The sequence below is a fragment of the Caenorhabditis remanei genome, chromosome X, assembly GCF_010183535.1.
Source record: "Caenorhabditis remanei strain PX506 chromosome X, whole genome shotgun sequence".
Classification (NCBI taxonomy): Eukaryota; Metazoa; Nematoda; class Chromadorea; order Rhabditida; family Rhabditidae; genus Caenorhabditis; species Caenorhabditis remanei.
In genome coordinates, this window is record NC_071333.1 from 10567949 (window position 1) to 10585119 (window position 17171).

Genomic DNA, 17171 nt, shown 5'->3' on the forward strand with positions numbered 1-17171 from the left:
ACAAAACACAAATACATGTGTAGGTTGGAGGCTAAAGTGTTCTGTTATTTCTCATGACTTGACATGCGATATATGCTACTAGATTTTTTTGCTTTTTTTATCTCATCTGAAACCTCGAATCATGTTGTCAAGAAATGAGAGGTCCATGCTCCAAAAATGCATGACTCCTTTTTTCTTCCTCTCATTTTGTTCTCTGTCAACAGCTTTTCTGGTCCTTCTAAATGAAAAGCCGACCGAAAATACTTACCACGAGGAGAGATAGAAGTGACCACTACTTGGCGTAATTTTTTGGGGTACATTTTTTCAACCACTTTGACTGAACGATTTTTCTATGGCGGAAGTCCTGGTGGTTTTGTTTTGTTTTCAAAAAGTCAACATTGCATAATTAGCATCTGTACAAACATTAATAGTTTTCTATATTGGACACAAAACTTTTTTTGATTCCAAGTTTTCTGAAAACCTCTCATGATGCAACAAAACAGATATTTCTACTTTCTTTTTTTTTTGGAAAAAAGTTTAGAGCTTTACGAATATGACAACTAGTTTCCTAGTAAAGTCTTGATATTTTGTTTTTCACACGCCATCAAATCATATTGACGTTATAGCATTCAGTAGGGAATGGTTGATAGCGTCGAGCATTTTATCATAAATTGCATTTTAGTATTCATGCTTAAAATTCTTTTTTATATCAAAGCTTCCTTTTTTCAAAATATGTTCAAATTGTTCTAGTTTTTCTAAACAGCATTGGTCTGTGTATTGGTCGGGTCCCTCCATACTTTCACCATTCGTTTTGTTTCTTTCCCTTGATGAACATTGAAACACTTTGCTTCTCCGTCCACCTGAACCCCTCATCGATTCCTTCATATCACCATTCTCCGTGTTATTTTTTCCTCTCTTTCATCTCTTAATCTCTTTTGTTATTCATTTCCTGTTTTCTTATTGTTCTCCACAAGTTTCTCGAAATCTCAGATGTTCACACTTCTCACTCGAGGGATACCATCTCTGAAAACTCGTGGTTTTCTTAAAGTCAAATATCCGGGTAGTTCAGATGTCTATGAATCACTGGTGAGTACATTGATCCAACCTGCTTATTATAAATAACTTCTCTAACTTGTTCTGGATAGAGTTAAGAAACAACAGACAAATTATTTGCACCTGGTTTGCACCTAAAGACAACCATAGAATGGTTTTTGGCTTCACTGACAAGTGTTGCTGGCCGAAGGAGGCAATTTCTAGACTAGTGATAGTATGACATCTGATAAGAAGATAGGAAAAAGACGCGGCGGGCGGAGAAGTTATGATATATAAACCGTGCAGATTGTTGGAATGGAACATGCTGCAAAGCGTTTCGTTTCTCATTCATACTTTCCTTCCTCAAATTCATATTCTGACCTGCGAATCGATGAAAAATCTCTCGCTGATCACCCATTCCTGTATTATATCCCGATCTCTGGAGAAGTTTGATCCAATTGGAGGAGTTCTGATAAAACATGGATCACCCTCAAAAACTACGCGGCGTTCATATTTTTGTAATCACCAATGAGGTCAATCTTTGAGTAAAATTAAGAAAATAATTACCAAGACAAAAAGTAAAATGTTCATTTCTATTTTCTTTCAGCTAGAAGATTCGAATTCAGAGGATGGAAAGCCCAAACCGCCCGACGTTCACATTCGGATGCCACGAATAGTCAACGCATGTCCTCCTGGGTCGCCTTCATTACGATTAGCACTAGTAGTACTAAGTATAGGTGCCGCCAGTCATTTTTTGGTAGGTGATTTTTTGAATTCAAGTATATTACAGTAATTCATTGCAGCTTTTCCTAGACAGTGTGGTGGACAACTTGCTACCGGCAGCAATGCCTTTTTTCTTATCAGTGTATGAAACTAAAGAGAATGGTACGTTTGTATTTTGGCCTTCGCAAAATGACAACGAGTTCAAATGACCAGAATAATATCATTAGTCAAAACATATAGACGTAAGCGTTTTCACGTGAATATCCTCTGTGTTACAGCCAACCATGCATGGGAGATGCTTGTTTCGTCAAGAATCTATGGTCTTGCTATCGGATGTTTCATCGCTGTCCTTCTGTCTCATCAGCATGGAAGGAAACTACCGGTTGTTGTAGGTGGGTGACATTATTTCAAAATAGAAAATTGAATAGTTCGCACTTTAGGAACAATTCTTGATGTCATCGGTGTGATATTGACATTACTCATCACCTATGTACCTCACGGGGTTACTGTTGCAACAATGGGTAGATTGATAAATGGAATCGGTCAGGGAATGGTTCAAACTGCGGGGTCGGTTATGCTTTCTGAACTGCCACCATTGAAGAAAAGAGGAACTGTTCTAGCTACACTGGTATATCAAATGAAAACTAAGTCAATAATTTCACATTTTGTTCCAGACGATGTGGGCTTGCATGGGAGAACTTGGAGGGATGACAATATCTTTGGACGAGTTTTTTGGAACTCCGGAGCTCTGGCAATGGGCAATGGGTTTCCCTCTTCTTGTGCTTCTACCAGCTCTATACATCATCTGCCACGCTCCTGAGTCGCCAAGGTATCTGTTTCTGGAGAATCGAGAGAATGAAGCACGGAAAGCGATGTCGTACTATCAGGTGAGTCATGAGACCAATTTAACAACTGTAATTTACTGAGCTTTTATATAACAAACCAGAACTTTGCAGAGCCCTGTGGATTGTAAACAGTCGATTGAAGAAATTCTCATGGAAAAGCAATTTGTGAGTTCAGTTTTTAGGATGCCAATGTTTGAACAACTTTGTTACAGACGTTGCAAATGGTGAAAGAAAAAGTGGATGAGAACGGAAACTCTTCCAAAAAAGAGAGAGATGGATTAGTAACGTCAATAATAGAACGACTTAAAGTGGGTGTGAGGGCACTGAACATTTTTCTAAAAACATAATTACAGGATGGAAAATTCACACGTGCTCTACTTATCGCTTTATTTGTTCAAACTTTTGTTCACCTTGATGATTGGGTAGATATAAAAAGAAAAGTACAAAACCATCATAAAGTAAATTTCAGCTGTGGATTTCCTACTCGACACAGATTTTTGAAAACTTTGGATTAACGTCAGGAAAAGCACAAACTGCGTCTCTGATCATGTCACTACCACAAGCTGTGATTAGTATTGCTTTGTTAGGGTGAGTTTTATTTAATCACTCATAAAGTATTTAAAAAGGCAAAAGATTCAAAAGATCAATTTCCTTCTCACACCCATTTGACCGATCATGTTTCTTATTCAGATGCTTCGATAACTTTGACCGCCGAACGCTTCTCATCGTTCCAACAATTCTCAGTGTAATATTCGGATTCCTTGCTATCGTCTTCTCCAGTCCACTTCTTTCAAACGTTTTACCGCTATTTGTCGTTATACCCATCCTAGCCACTTTCGATTTATCGGTCGCCGCGATCAGTGGAGAATCGGCTTACGCTATCGTGCCTGAACTATTCCTTGCAAATGATAAAGTATTGGGATCAGCCATCGTCGGCATCGTTCAGGTTTGTTTGTGATATGTCATCGAACACGCAAAAAAGTTCTTATTTAGAATGGATTCGGTGGGGTGTTGACCAACTGTCTATTAACAGCACTCAATAAACATGGAATATCAAATGTATTGATACCATTTGTGGCTATGAATACAGTATATGCCGTTGTAAACTATAAATGGCTACCAGAAACTGCAGGAAAAACTCCACAGGTGACTTGAACAATACATTTCACCAAAAACAACAATTGTTATTTTCAGGAAATCAGCCGCCACTTCTCAGCTGAATTTCCGGGAACCAACGTATTTCTTTACTTAAAACACAAATCTTCAACCTTTCTTGCATATCTAAGAGCTAAACCGGTATTAGTGAATGTGATCAGCTTTATCGTCCAGTTGGTATGCTGCATGTTTCTTCTCGACTTCGGAGTAAATCTCTATAAGAGCATTGGAAAGTGAATTGGGTCTCACTCTTCCTGATGATACCAGTTAGCATCCCGAATTGAAATTGGTCTCTCTTGAAAATGGGTTCTCATCGCTGTAGTTGTAAATTAGGGGTTTATTTGTTGTTATTCTTGTATTTCCATCCAATTATGTGTCTGTAGATATCTGATGAAGTGATTCAATTTTTTTTTGTGTTTCTTGTTTATTGATACAATAAATAAGCAGAATAACAATTGAATACATTTCAATTTAAATACAAATATTATATACTTTCAGGTTGCTATAAGCAACAAAATGACAGATATCCCGTGGGTAAAGTGAAGTTACAGATAATGAAAGGAATGCATGAATGAATCGAAGCAGTGTTAGAAAGAACAATTACTTGGCACATTTAGATGGGTCCGGGCGGTCGCACATCATTGTGTCGGCGTGGAAGCTGAGACCATTGGGGCACTCGAAATTGTAGGAGAGACCATTCACACAGCGGATGAACTTGAGACAATCGCTTGGAACTCCGAAAAATCCATCCTTAGTGCACTTGAAAGCGGCGGAGGTAGTAGTCGGTCTAGCAGTGGTAGTCGTAACTGTTGGTGCAGACTTGGTTGTCGTTGTTGGTGCTCTTGTTGTTGAAACTGTGCATCCCGATAAGCCAGCAGTAGTACAGTATTTCAGAGAAGCAGAGTATTGGAGACCAGATGGGCATGACATGCTATACGAGTTCGCTGAAAACAAATTTTTGTATTAATAAAATATAGTCTTCAAAAGCAACTTACAGTTCAAGCAGAGAACGAAAAGACCACAGTTGCTGGGGTTTGGATAGTATCCGTTTGATCTTCCAGCACAGACGTTGGTAGTGGCGGTAGTCGTTGATGAAGCACGAGTGGTGGTAGTCGTTGCAACAGTGGTGGTAACAGAAGAAGTCATTGGAGGTCTTCCAGTAGTTACAGTAGTAGCAACAGTAGTTGGTGCCGGAGTGACACCTCCCTTCTTTGGAATAACAACTCCACTGAGTTCTCTGGCAATGACACTGATAAGTGGGTAGAGTTGACCGTTGGAGTTACTGCATCCAGCATTGAAGTCATCGAAGTCAAGAGTCCAGACGAATGCTCCTCCGTATCCTTCTCTCTTGACATAAGCCATCTTATTAGCAAAAGATTCCTCGTCGTCATAAGACCACCATTGGTTTCCTTGAACGAGATATGGAACTTGAGATTGACTATCCCAATATCTGGTAGCACCACTGGCAAGCATCTCACAGAACTCGAAGTATGCTCCAACTCCAGCTTCTTGAACGTATTGGGTAATCTTTGCTGGAGAGCCACTGGTTCCTGGATTGATTGCACTGGCATTGTTAAGAGTCCATCCTCTTCCATATGTTGGCATTCCGATGATGATTTTCTCTTTCGGCATTCCCTTTTGATTCCAGTATCTAGCAGATGAATCAACGTTCCATCCATTCCATTCAGCTGGAAGTTCAGTGGTGGCATAAAGTGGAGAGTTGAATCCAACAAGAGATGCCCAGGCTCCGAAGAAGTCGTAGCTCATGAGAAGGATGAAATCAAAGTTTGGAGCAAGGTTTGGAATGTCGTATCCAGCGTCAATAGTAGCTGGTCCGGCAGCAACGGCAGCAGTCACCAGAAGACGGTCCTGGTTGGTGGATCCAGCTTCAGACTCGCAAGCAGCCTTCAATTCCTTGACGAGTGCAACGTAGTTAGACATATCAGTAGCTCCGGATGGATACTCCCAATCAATATCTATTCCATCGAATCCCCAAGTTCTGACAAAAGTGATAGCGGAGTCAATGAACACTTTTCTGGATGCAGAGCTGGCAGCCATTCCTTGAAAGAGAGCAGTTCCAAAACTCCATCCTCCAAAAGAAAGAAGAGTTTTGAGTTGAGTGTCCGTGGTTTTCAATTTGTTCACACGTCTATACATTCCTTCTCCAGCCCAATCATTTGGCAAGTCAGCTGGATCGTAGGCACGAACTGTGTAATCAGCGTTCATCCATCCGAATGCGAACAGAATATGCGTACAGAGTCCTGGAGTATAATCCTCTGGCACAAACTTTGCGCGTCCTTGCCTGTAAAAAACCACTTTTGAAAACTAGACCATTTTTCCGCAGCTCTACTATCATCTTTCGAATTATCTCCCTATTCACAAATACGATCAAATTACAAACCTGTATTGTGCCCAGTTGGTGAAATAGCATGGTCTGATGTAGCTGTTGCTTGGCTCGGATCTGGCAACGTGTCGTGACGATAACTTGTTACGTGCAGCAACAACATCCGCCGGATCTGTAGTGAAAAACGTGTTAGAACACTGTCTTGTTTACGTGCTGTTGAACTCTTAGCAAACAGCAAGTGACCATTTGAAATGTCAACAATAGATTGTTTGCTTCATATTCTAGTTCCAATCTATTTTCAATTTAAAATAAATGAGAGCTCTGACTTTTCAGGCTTGAAGAAAAAGAAACTCACGATTCCTAATTGCTTCACCGGTCCATGAGTAAGCATTGGGAAATATGACACATGCTGCGAGGAGTAGCTTGGCTAACATCATCCTGAAATCAAAATTAAAAATAGCTCGATGAATGATTTCAACGAAAATTACAAAAAGCGGGTGAAGGGCTATTGCGGAAAAACAGCATTTCCAAGGAACAAAATGACCAAAATGTACATAGGTAGCCGGACTGGTGGTGGTTGTTTGAGCACCTCGGCTCACAATGCACTTCGTACAGTGTGCTCATTTTCCACCGATTATCGCTCAGGGCGAAAGGAAATAAGGATGGGTGAGGGGGCTCCTCTTAGCGCAAAAACCACCGCACAAACAATCAAATTATGACGATTCGAGACAAATGATTTTCAAAACAATATGCTCAACTCGTGGAAAATGACCATTCAGAGAAGACCACCAAAATCCAGAGGGGACAAGAATGAGACTGAGTGACAAAAGACGGTATGGTCCATGTAGGTGAGAATGGGCGTGGCCTATCTGGGTCAAATAGAATGGTCCAGAACAGTCTTTATGACGTCACACACACAAAGAGGGAGATTTGGTCTTTGATGTCTTCCCCTGGGAAAGGTAATGATTGAGCAGAATACCAACTGTGATGGAAGAGGTACGGGAGATGGACAGCAATGGATTAATACGTTTCGGATAAGATCAAAAGATCAGACAAGAGGAGACCAAAGAACAGTTTCTCGGGGAATCCCTCGTATAGATACTGTAGACCTACGGTACTGTAAACGAGTTGCCCAACTCTACATTATATAAGATTCTTGCCAGAGAAAGACAATTCGAAACGCCCAGTTTATAATATCATTCCTTAGTGTTTAGTTGTTTTCACTATCATTGTGTATGACTAATCCGTGTCTAATGTTAAATAACTTCCTGTGACAAACATTTCGACCCCACGTCGTTATGGTAGTAAAGAGAAGTTTGAGATCAGAACGAATGAGGAATAAATTATGAGTAACATGAGTATACGAATTTGTTGCAGAAAACTGAAAAAGTGTTACAATAAAAAAAATGGAAGTCAAAACCAACCGGATATAGGAAAATTCATCTTTCAAAAAAAGCAAAGAAAACTGCACATGAGCAATATTATAACAGGTACCTTGATTGTTTTTGAAAACACGACAATCAACATTTGAAAACCTAAAAACAAGCTTTTTTTCGACATTTCAGATGATTTCGTAATGCAATATTTCTCAGTATTATAAATGTTGTTTGGAAATCAATACATCATCCGCTACTCCGTTTCTCGGGAAAATGTATTCACAATTTTTCATCTCAAGTACATTTACTTTGCTTGTGGCAACCAAATTTATCCGTCAACTGACACACATTTCTCGATTTTTCGATTTTTAAATTGAGTCCGTGAGATTCCCTCGTTGTTTCTTCTCACAAATTTTTCATTCTCTCTAGTTGGAATTATTTCCATTTCTATTTACTCGTGTTCCCTAGAAAAGTACGAGAATACTTTATACGCATCCCGATCGTTGAGCTACTTTCACTTTTTGTCCCTTGCGGTTGGGTGTCTACTGCGAAGAACACATTCTTTTTTGTAGAATGACTCATTTGCACATCCACATCCGAGTGTCCTTTTCTTTTTCCATGTAGTGACCCATTCTCTTTTTTTGTTGTTAATCAATACAATTTCTCTGTTCTTTTCAGTTTTTTCCCATTTATTTTTAGTGTTTCAGGCAATGGATAGTAATCAGGCTCTCCGCTTGGATCAAGAAGAAATGCAACCGAATTCCAAAACTGATTTGGTAACTTAAAACATTCAAAAATTATGTTCAATTTTTTTTCTTCCAGAAAACAGAAAACAACAATGATGAGAACAACACTGACAGCTCATCTAACGCTGAAAAAGATCCATATGTGAGTTAACAGGCTATAATGATCTTTGGTGTTAGAGAAATTGCAACTGTTTTGAATTAATATCTATATTCTCTCCTTTAGGATATCATGGTTGAACTTGCCGCTTCTTACGGAGAAGAGAACAACTGAATGACGTAAACTCTCCAATAGACCAACACATGACTCTTTTTTAATAATTTCTAATAGCTGAATACCTTTTTACACTTAATAAAACTATTGTGAAGTCTTAACACATTTAAAATGTCTTGATTCTCAAATGTTTGCAACAATTATTAAAATAGATAATAGCGGTCACATAGCTGTCCAACACATTCAACACGTCGAATAGATGCAATAGAGCGACACTTGTACTCTGAACGTTTATGCCTGACACGAGCACTTCACTCTGTACTGATAATGAGGTAAATCGACAATTGACATGAAGGTTATCGGTGAAATCTGCCAAATTAGGATGATTTTCGAGGACAATGTCAATTTCGTGTTCCTGTATAAAAAGGTTGCCTGGAAGAGGAATAATCACTCTCGCAATGAAGTCGATCATCATTGCCTCTCTTGTCGCCTTGGCGATTGCCGCTTCCCCGGCTTTCGACCGCACCTTCTCTCCAAAGAGCGAGTACGTCTACAAATTCGATGGACTCATCCTCTCTGGACTCCCAACTACCTCTTCTGATGCCTCCCAAACCCGTATTTCATGCCGTACTCGTATTCAAGCCATTGATGACCGTTACATTCACCTTCAATTGACCGATGTCACCTACTCTGCTGCCCATCTCCCACAAACCGAGCAATGGCCAAAGATGGAGTCTTTGGAACACCTCGAGCTTTCTGATGAGCTCAAGGAGCTTATCGAACTTCCATTCCGTGTTCAAATGAGAAATGGCCTCATTTCTGAGATCCAATTCTCGACCGAAGACGCCGAGTGGTCCAAGAACGGAAAGAGATCCATCGTCAACCTTCTCTCACTCCACAGATCTGCTCCAGTTGACGAGTTGAACCAAGAGGAGAAGGACATGGAAACCGAGAAGGATTCCCGTTTCTTCAATGTTCACGAGAAGACAATGGAAGGAGATTGTGAAGTCGCTTACACCATCGTTCAAGAAGGAGAGAAGACCATCTACACCAAGTCTGTCAACTTCGACAAGTGCATCACTCGCCCAGAAACCGCTTACGGACTTCGTTCCGGATCTGAGTGCAAGGAATGCGAGAAGGAGGGACAATTTGTCAGACCACAAACCGTCTACACCTACACCTTCAAGAACGAACAACTTGAGCAGTCCGAGGCTCATTCCGTCTACACCTTGAACGTTAATGGACAAGAAGTTATCAAGTCTGAGACTCGTTCAAAGATGGTCTTTGTTGAGGAGAAGAAATGGAACAAGGAGATCAAGAAGGTAAAATTGAAACTACAAAGTTAACGTATAAAACCTCTCTTACATTTCAGGCCACTGGACCAAAGGAAGACATTGTTTACTCTGGCAAAAACGAGATGCTCATCGAGCAATTCTACCAACAAGGAGACAAGGTTGAGGTTAACCCATTCAAGGTTATCACTACCGAGCAAAAGATGGAGCAACTCCAAGAGATTTTCCGTCAAGTTCAAGAGCACGAGCAAAACACTCCAGAAACCGTTCACCTCATCGCCCGCGCTGTCCGCGTTTTCCGTATGTGCACCATTGATGAGCTCAAGAAGGTTCACTCCGCCATCTACACCAAGTCTGAGGAAAAAGTACTGTAACAAGACAATAAACTCATCACCTGTTCTTTTTTCAGATCCAATCTCTCATTGAGAACAGTTTGGCTATTGCTGGAACCAAGAACACCATCCAACATTTGATCCACCACATCCAGAAGAAGACCATCTCCCCATTGAGAGCTGCTGAACTCCTCAAGTCAATCCAAGAAACCCTCTTCTCCAGTGAGCACATCGCCGATCTTCTCATCGAACTCGCCCAGTCTCCACTTGCTGAGGGATACGAGCCACTTCGTCAATCTGCTTGGCTTGCCGCCGGATCCGTTGTCCGCGGATTCGCTTCCAAGACTCAAGATCTTCCATTGGCTCGTCCAGCTACCCGTCAACTCAAGGAGAAGTACGTCCGCGTCTTCATGCAACACTTCCGCAGTGCTGAATCCACTTACGAGAAGGTTCTTGCTCTCAAGACTCTTGGAAACGCTGGAATCGACATGTCCGTCAACGAGCTCGTCCAACTCATCCAAGACCCACGTCAACCACTTGCTATCCGCACAGAAGCCGTCGAAGCCCTCCGTCTTCTCAAGGATGTTATGCCACGCAAGATCCAGAAAGTTCTCCTTCCAGTCTACAAGAACCGTCAAAACAAGCCACAACTCCGTATGGCTGCCCTCTGGAGACTGATGGAAACTCTCCCAGAGGAACCAGTTCTTGCTCACATCGTTTCTCAAATGGAGAAGGAATCCAACCAACACGTTGCTTCTTTCACCTACAACGTCATCCGTCAATTCGCTAGATCCACCAACCCATGCACTCAACCATTGACTGTCCGTTGCTCCAAGATTCTTCTCTTCACCCGTTACCAACCACAAGAACAAATTCTCTCCACCTACGCCCAGCTCCCAATCTTCCAATCTGAGATGCTCTCCGGAGTTCAATTCGACTTTGCTACCATTTTCGTGAAGAACTCTTTCTTGCCGAAAGAAATTTATGCTTCATTCGAGTCTGTTCTTGGAGGAAACTGGAACAAATACTTTGCTCAAGTTGGATTCTCCCAACAAAACTTCGAACAAATCATCCTCAAGGCCCTCGAGAGACTTTCCCTCTACGGAAAACAATCCGATGAACTCCGTTCCCGTCGTGTTCAATCCGGAATCCAGATGCTCCAGGAGATCGTCAAGAAGATGAACATCCGCCCACGTGTCCAACGTACCGATGAACAATCTGCTCACGCTGTCTTCTATCTCCGCTACAAGGATATGGACTTTGTTGTTCTTCCACTTGACATGGAGACCATTGACAACCTTCTCGAGAAGTACGTCAGAAACGGAGAATTCGATATCAAGTCTGTTCTTACCCTTTTGAACAATGACTCCAAATTTGAACTCCACCGTGCTCTTTTCTTCTACGAAGCCGAACGCAGAATTCCAACCACCATTGGAGTCCCACTTACCATCTCCGGAAAGATGCCAACTGTTGTTTCCCTCACCGGAAAGGCCTCAGTTGAAATGCAAAGACTTGGAGTCCGTCTGACCTTCGACGTTGTTCCATCTGTCGCCTCTACCCACATCACTGAGATGCGCTTCTGGACCCCAATTTTCGAAATTGGAGCCAAATCTCTTCAATCCGCCCGTGTTCACACTCCATTGAGACTTGAGTTGAATGCTGAGCTCAAGAAGAACACCTTCGAGATCACCCACAAGTTCGTTGTCCCAGAAAACAAGAAGACCACTGTTGCCGTTCACACTCGCCCAGTCGCTTTCATTCGTGTGCAAAAAAATCAAGAAACTGAGTACACTGAAGCCGAGGAGAAGACTATTTCTCACCCACAATACCAATTGGCTTCCGAAGAGATTAACCGTGAATACGAAGTTCTCGGACTCAAGATCAACGCCCAAGGAAATGTCCTCTCTCAATGGTCCCTTCCAAAGGTTCTTATGACTGAGCAAGACTTCGAATACACTCTTGAGAACAAGAACCGCCCAGCTGAGTTTGTTGCCCGTTTCACTATCGGAAACTTTGAGAAGACTGATCTTTCTGAGATCAAATTCGACAAGATCTTCGAAAAGGAATTTGATATGGAGAACAATGAATCTGAGAACCGTCGTCAATATTTCAACAAGATGATCCGTGAGATCCAATCTGAACAAGGATACAAGAACCTCATCTCCATGAAATTCGAGGCCCCACAACAAATGTACTGGAACCACGAACTCCGCACTGTCTGCGACCAATACGTCCGCATGTGCAAGATTGAGATGGACTGCCGTCGTTCCCCAGTTGCCGAGGAGACCAAGGAATGGACTCTTCACACCGAACTTCTTGCTGTCCGCCCACAAATGCCATCTTCCCTCCGTCAACTCCGTGAGCAACCACACCGTGAGGTTCAACTTGCTCTCAACGCCAAATGGGGATCATCCAAGAAGAGCGAGATCACTGTCAATGCTCAACTTGAACAATCCAAGGAACAGAAGAAATACGTCCGCAACATGGAACGCGAGTTCAACGGAATCCCAGAATACGAACTTTTGATCAAGGCTGCTCGTCTCAACCAAATCAATGTTGTCTCCGAGTACAAGCTCACCCAAGAAGCTGAACACACCTTCTCCCGTCTCTTCGACCTCATCAAGGCTTACAATTTCTGGACTGTTTCCGAGAAGCGTGTCGAGAATGAGGAACGTCGTGCTGTTCTTCAACTCACCGTTGAGCCACTTTCCCGCCAATACATCAACATGACCATCCAAACTCCACAACAACAAGTCGAACTCAAGAATGTCCGTATCCCACGTGTCTTCCTTCCAACCATCGCTCGCCGTGCCATGTACCAACAAGTCTGGGAAAAGACCGGAGCTTCCTGCAAGGTTGATCGATCCGAGATTTCCACCTTTGACAACGTCATCTACCGTGCCCCACTCACCACCTGCTTCTCCCTTGTTGCGAAGGACTGCTCTGAGCAACCAACTTTCGCTGTTCTCTCCAAGAAGATGAACAAGAACTCTGATGAACTCATCGTCAAGGTTGTCCGTCGTGAGGAAGAACTTGTTATCAAAAAGACTAATGAGGAATTCGTCGTCAAGGTGGACGGAAAGAAGATTCAACAATCAGAATTCGAGCAATACGAGTGAGTTATAAGTAAACTTCTTCCTAAAAAGATGATTATGGTTCCAGAATCGAAGTTCTCGGAGACAACCTGATTGTCATCCGTCTTCCACAAGGAGAAGTCCGTTTCGACGGATACACCATCAAGACCAACGTTCCATCTGTTTCTTCCAAGAGCCAACTCTGCGGACTCTGCGGAAACAATGACGGAGAGAACGACAACGAATTCATGACCGCTGACAACTACGAGACTGAAGACGTTGAGGAATTCCACCGCTCCTACCTTCTCAAAGACGAGGTTTGTACTGAATAACTATTTATTTTCATTAAAAATATTTATTTCAGGAGTGCGAAGTTGAGAATGACCGTCTTTCCGAGAAGATGAACTACAGAAACAAGTGGAACAGAGAAGAGAAGAGACAAGATTCTCAATACGAGATCAACGAAGATAACGAGGAATCCGAGAACAGTATGCTCTAACTGCTTTCTCACTTTCAATTAAACAACAATTTATTTCAGAATCTGTTGAGAAGACCCTCATCAAGGAATTCTCCAACCGCGTCTGCTTCTCCCTTGAGCCAGTCACCGAGTGCCGTCGTGGATTCGAATCCGAGAAGACTACCTCCAAGAAACTCCGCTTCACCTGCATGCCACGCCACAGCAAGAACGCCCGTCGTTTCATGAAGGAGGCCCGTGACCAGACCATCCTCGACTTGGCTGACTTCCCAGTATCCTACGTTGAGGCTGTCAAGATCCCAACTGCCTGCGTCGCCTATTAGATTTTCCCACACGTTTTATTTGAATCACTGCAATAAAACTTCTGCATTAGTATTATTTTTTCTGATTTTGACATTATCATCAAATAGAAACATTCTGGAGAACTAAAAGCCAATACTCTTTGATTTCTTCATCTGACGTAACATCCGTGAATGCTAGTTTTCTGAAAAACATCGATGATTGTTATTTGAACAGTAAAATCGTCGAAAATGTGCACCAAGTTTTTTTTATTTACGCGTGTAATTAAGGCTGTGAAGGAGATGATAGTACTCGGTAGTGAGTAAAAAAACAATGAGAAAATAATTAGAAAATCGGTGATTGAAGTAGATTACAATTGAGGAGCACACTGCTGCAGTTTAAGACAAACTTTGTTTTTTTACAATGGAACATTCCAGAACTTGATATTGGAATCTTGTCCAGCTGAGACAACTGTAGTTTCGTTTAACCAGAGGACGGAATTCACGGAGGACATGGCGTGTGCACCTAGAAGCAAACTGGTAAGAGAAAATCTGACCGTAAAAATCTTACCCTTAATGATAATTGGATGATCAGATGGCTTGTTCATGTTCCAAACAATAACACTGTTGTCCAGAGAGCCTGTAGCCAAGCGAACGTTATCCGGGGACCAGGAGACACATGCCACTTTAGCGGTGTGGAAAGTCCAGGAGTGAGTGTGGGTTACCTCAAAGTTGTTAGCGACGGTGTATGGAATGACCTGAAATTTTTATAAATCAAGATGCATTCATCAAAAAATGTGGTAAATACTTTGCGAGACTGGTCGGTGGCAACAAGGAACGCTCCATTGTTCGAGAAAGCGACAGCGGTGACTTCAGCAGCGTGAACAATAGTTTTAACTTCAGAGAGGCTAGTTCCAGATAGCTTATATACATGAACCTTCGAATCTTGTCCTCCAACGGCCACAAATTGTTTGTCATTGGACAAAGCAACGCAAGAGGAGTTAAAATTGATTGGAACTTCCGTCAACTTTCCTTGAGAGTAAATTGCAATATGCTTATAGCAAGCTGCCACTGCAACAGATCCATCAGAGGAAACTGCCAGTCCAAGTGGCTGGGAAGAGAGTTTGTTGCTGACAGCCTTGTTTGAATCAACTCCAGATCCGCCAGCCGGAACAACTTTGAGATGATCGTCCCAACTGACGGTGAACAAGTTTCCGTTGGAGGTGGATTTCAGTCCAGTGATCATAGTTGCATGGACTTCAGGGAAGATTCTGTTCGATTTTCCGGTTGCAGTCTCCCAGGATGCTAAACTTTTCCAGTTATAATGAAATTCTTGTGAATATTGAATTAAAACTCACTGATATGTCCTTCTGCATCGGCACTGTATAGAGTACTACCATCAGTACTGGCTGTAAGAGCAGTGATCGCTTTGTTGTGACCGTATCGAACCTCATCAACACTTCCAAGTTCAGGGTTCACAAAATTAATGAATCCACTGGCAGAAATTGAGACAAGTGCTTGTTTGGTCCAGATGATACCAAGTTGTTGATCTTCAATTCTTGTTCCAATGGCAATAGTCTTCTCAACCTTCAGCGTCGAGACATTCCAGATTTTCACTGTCTTGTCAGCAGACGCAGAGGCGATTTTCGACCCATCCGGGCTCCAAGTGAGACCATAAACACTTCCAGAATGTGCGACTCCCTTCAATGAATCATCTTCGAACACTCCTACTTTGACACCATCAGCTCCATTGTACAACACGATGGTACCATCACCGCCAGTTGACGCAAACAATGATCCATCAGGGTTGAAGCGTACAGAGTGGACAAACTTGGTGTGGTCTCCAAAAGTCTGAAAAAGAAAAAAATATCATCTTCAGTAGAATTTGATTAGAAAATTTCCACACTTACACTCTTGAATTTGAATGGTGGTCCCTCAAAGATAGCCACGGTGTTGTCATCAGATCCAGAGATGATTCGGAAGGGACGAGATGGTTTGAAATCCACACTGTTCATGGTACGAGCTTGTCCAGTAAGGTTTCCATTGGAAGTTCCTGTATCAAAAAGGAAAACATGTCCGAAACGTTCTCTTCCTTCTCCAACAGCAGCAATTCTCTTGCTTTCACTATCCCAAGCGATGTCTTTCACTGGTCCCGAAAAGACTGGAATTGTAGTCTTCAGGATGTGAGTGGTTTGAGTGGTATCCCAGATACGGACATTTCCATGAATGTCTCCGGATGCACAGTAGTAACCGCTTGGACTGGTTTTGGCAACAGTGGTTTGATGCGAATGTTCCGTGTAAATCTCGGTGTTCGTTAGGCTATTTACTGGAGCAGTGTAAACCGATGTTCCGTTGCAATATAGAACTTTGTCTCCGGCCGGTGTGTTTCCTGAAATAATGATCTTTAGCTTGAGCAATTTTAAGTGTTAAAAACGAAACTCACCAAGCACGACAGCGGTTCCTCTTGCAGTTCGAGGCAACGATGGAAACAGGGCGGTTTGAGAGAATTCCGACATTCTGGAAAATAATATATTTTCTTTTCAAAAAACGTATACAATTGACGCGATCGGATCAAGAACAAAATCAATAAATGCAAAAGAGCCTAGCTAAGAGGACACAAGTGAGGACAGTGAGTGACGAACTAATGACGGTGCGGAAGGCCATTGGACATTGGTCAGTAACAAACACAACCGACCCGGCGGACTAGGTGGCCTAGAATAGTGCGCGCGTAACAACCTACTTAGGAAATTGATTCTGTCTTACTAAGAGCGTACGAAGTTCGGAACAAGTAACTTTGAACAGTTGCTGTACGGACCCATCAAATTGTCGCTATTTACACAATGAAATGTATCAATCGATGGAGCCAGAAAAACAAAAAAAAACTTTTTTTCAAAACCGGATGAAAAGAGAGAATAAGTGTTATTGTTGTGAGAAAGAGGAGGTCAATAGAAAACGAAGCTGGCCGGCTCGCCGCCGACCCTCGGGTGGAGAGCATTCGACGACAGCAAAACGTCTTTTGATTTCTGCGACTACGCGATTGCAATGAACTCTAAATACAAATGAGAAGAAAAGAAGGTTCACGCAAACAGAGGATCGGCTGTAAACTCCTCGCTCATCGACCGCTTATTTTATTATTAGCCGGAAAAATCGATAAGTGTGCGGGGGAAGTGATGGGAAAAACAAGTTCGAACAAGCAGTTGAAAATCAAGAAAATAAGAAGAAAATTGGCATGTTTCGCAACAATTCTTCCCATTTGAAAGACGCATTTCGTGCGGTGAAACAACTCGCAAACCACATGTGATTCATGTT

General features: G+C 42.2%; 7 protein-coding genes across 7 annotated transcripts; 3 read left to right on the top strand and 4 right to left on the bottom strand.

Annotated features, from left to right (window-relative positions):
- Nucleotides 1–969: 969 nt before the first annotated feature.
- Nucleotides 970–3971, top strand: GCK72_024087 (uncharacterized protein; the record flags this gene model as incomplete). Its single annotated transcript, XM_053735713.1, has 13 exons — nt 970–1065; nt 1619–1768; nt 1815–1896; nt 2013–2126; nt 2175–2362; nt 2409–2621; nt 2691–2744; nt 2792–2887; nt 2933–3001; nt 3049–3167; nt 3270–3525; nt 3573–3725; nt 3774–3971. The coding sequence occupies 13 exons, from the start codon at nt 970–972 to the stop codon at nt 3969–3971; spliced, it is 1788 nt and encodes a 595-aa protein (XP_053579279.1).
- A 363-nt stretch (nt 3972–4334) lies between these two features.
- GCK72_024088 (uncharacterized protein) lies at nt 4335–6515 on the bottom strand (the record flags this gene model as incomplete). The annotated part of the gene is made up of 4 exons (XM_053735714.1): nt 4335–4678; nt 4730–6036; nt 6136–6250; nt 6434–6515. 4 exons carry the CDS (start codon nt 6513–6515, stop codon nt 4335–4337), a joined length of 1848 nt encoding a protein of 615 aa, XP_053579280.1.
- Nucleotides 4444–8471, top strand: GCK72_024089 (uncharacterized protein; the record flags this gene model as incomplete). The annotated part of the gene is made up of 5 exons (XM_053735715.1): nt 4444–4673; nt 5423–5918; nt 8162–8230; nt 8277–8342; nt 8424–8471. The coding sequence occupies 5 exons, from the start codon at nt 4444–4446 to the stop codon at nt 8469–8471; spliced, it is 909 nt and encodes a 302-aa protein (XP_053579281.1).
- A 106-nt stretch (nt 8472–8577) lies between these two features.
- GCK72_024090 (uncharacterized protein) lies at nt 8578–10209 on the bottom strand (the record flags this gene model as incomplete). The annotated part of the gene is made up of 5 exons (XM_053735716.1): nt 8578–8961; nt 9077–9230; nt 9306–9639; nt 9777–10071; nt 10171–10209. The coding sequence occupies 5 exons, from the start codon at nt 10207–10209 to the stop codon at nt 8578–8580; spliced, it is 1206 nt and encodes a 401-aa protein (XP_053579282.1).
- GCK72_024091 (uncharacterized protein) lies at nt 8870–13907 on the top strand (the record flags this gene model as incomplete). Its single annotated transcript, XM_003117873.2, has 6 exons — nt 8870–9733; nt 9784–10068; nt 10113–13150; nt 13198–13426; nt 13474–13597; nt 13648–13907. 6 exons carry the CDS (start codon nt 8870–8872, stop codon nt 13905–13907), a joined length of 4800 nt encoding a protein of 1599 aa, XP_003117921.2.
- On the bottom strand, nt 10233–13777 carry GCK72_024092 (uncharacterized protein; the record flags this gene model as incomplete). The annotated part of the gene is made up of 6 exons (XM_053735717.1): nt 10233–10944; nt 11128–11401; nt 11564–12425; nt 12510–13067; nt 13220–13433; nt 13686–13777. 6 exons carry the CDS (start codon nt 13775–13777, stop codon nt 10233–10235), a joined length of 2712 nt encoding a protein of 903 aa, XP_053579283.1.
- A 374-nt stretch (nt 13908–14281) lies between the features above and the next one.
- Nucleotides 14282–16378, bottom strand: GCK72_024093 (uncharacterized protein; the record flags this gene model as incomplete). The annotated part of the gene is made up of 6 exons (XM_053735718.1): nt 14282–14388; nt 14434–14620; nt 14671–15167; nt 15221–15713; nt 15773–16251; nt 16306–16378. 6 exons carry the CDS (start codon nt 16376–16378, stop codon nt 14282–14284), a joined length of 1836 nt encoding a protein of 611 aa, XP_053579284.1.
- Between the last annotated feature and the right edge of the window lie 793 nt (nt 16379–17171).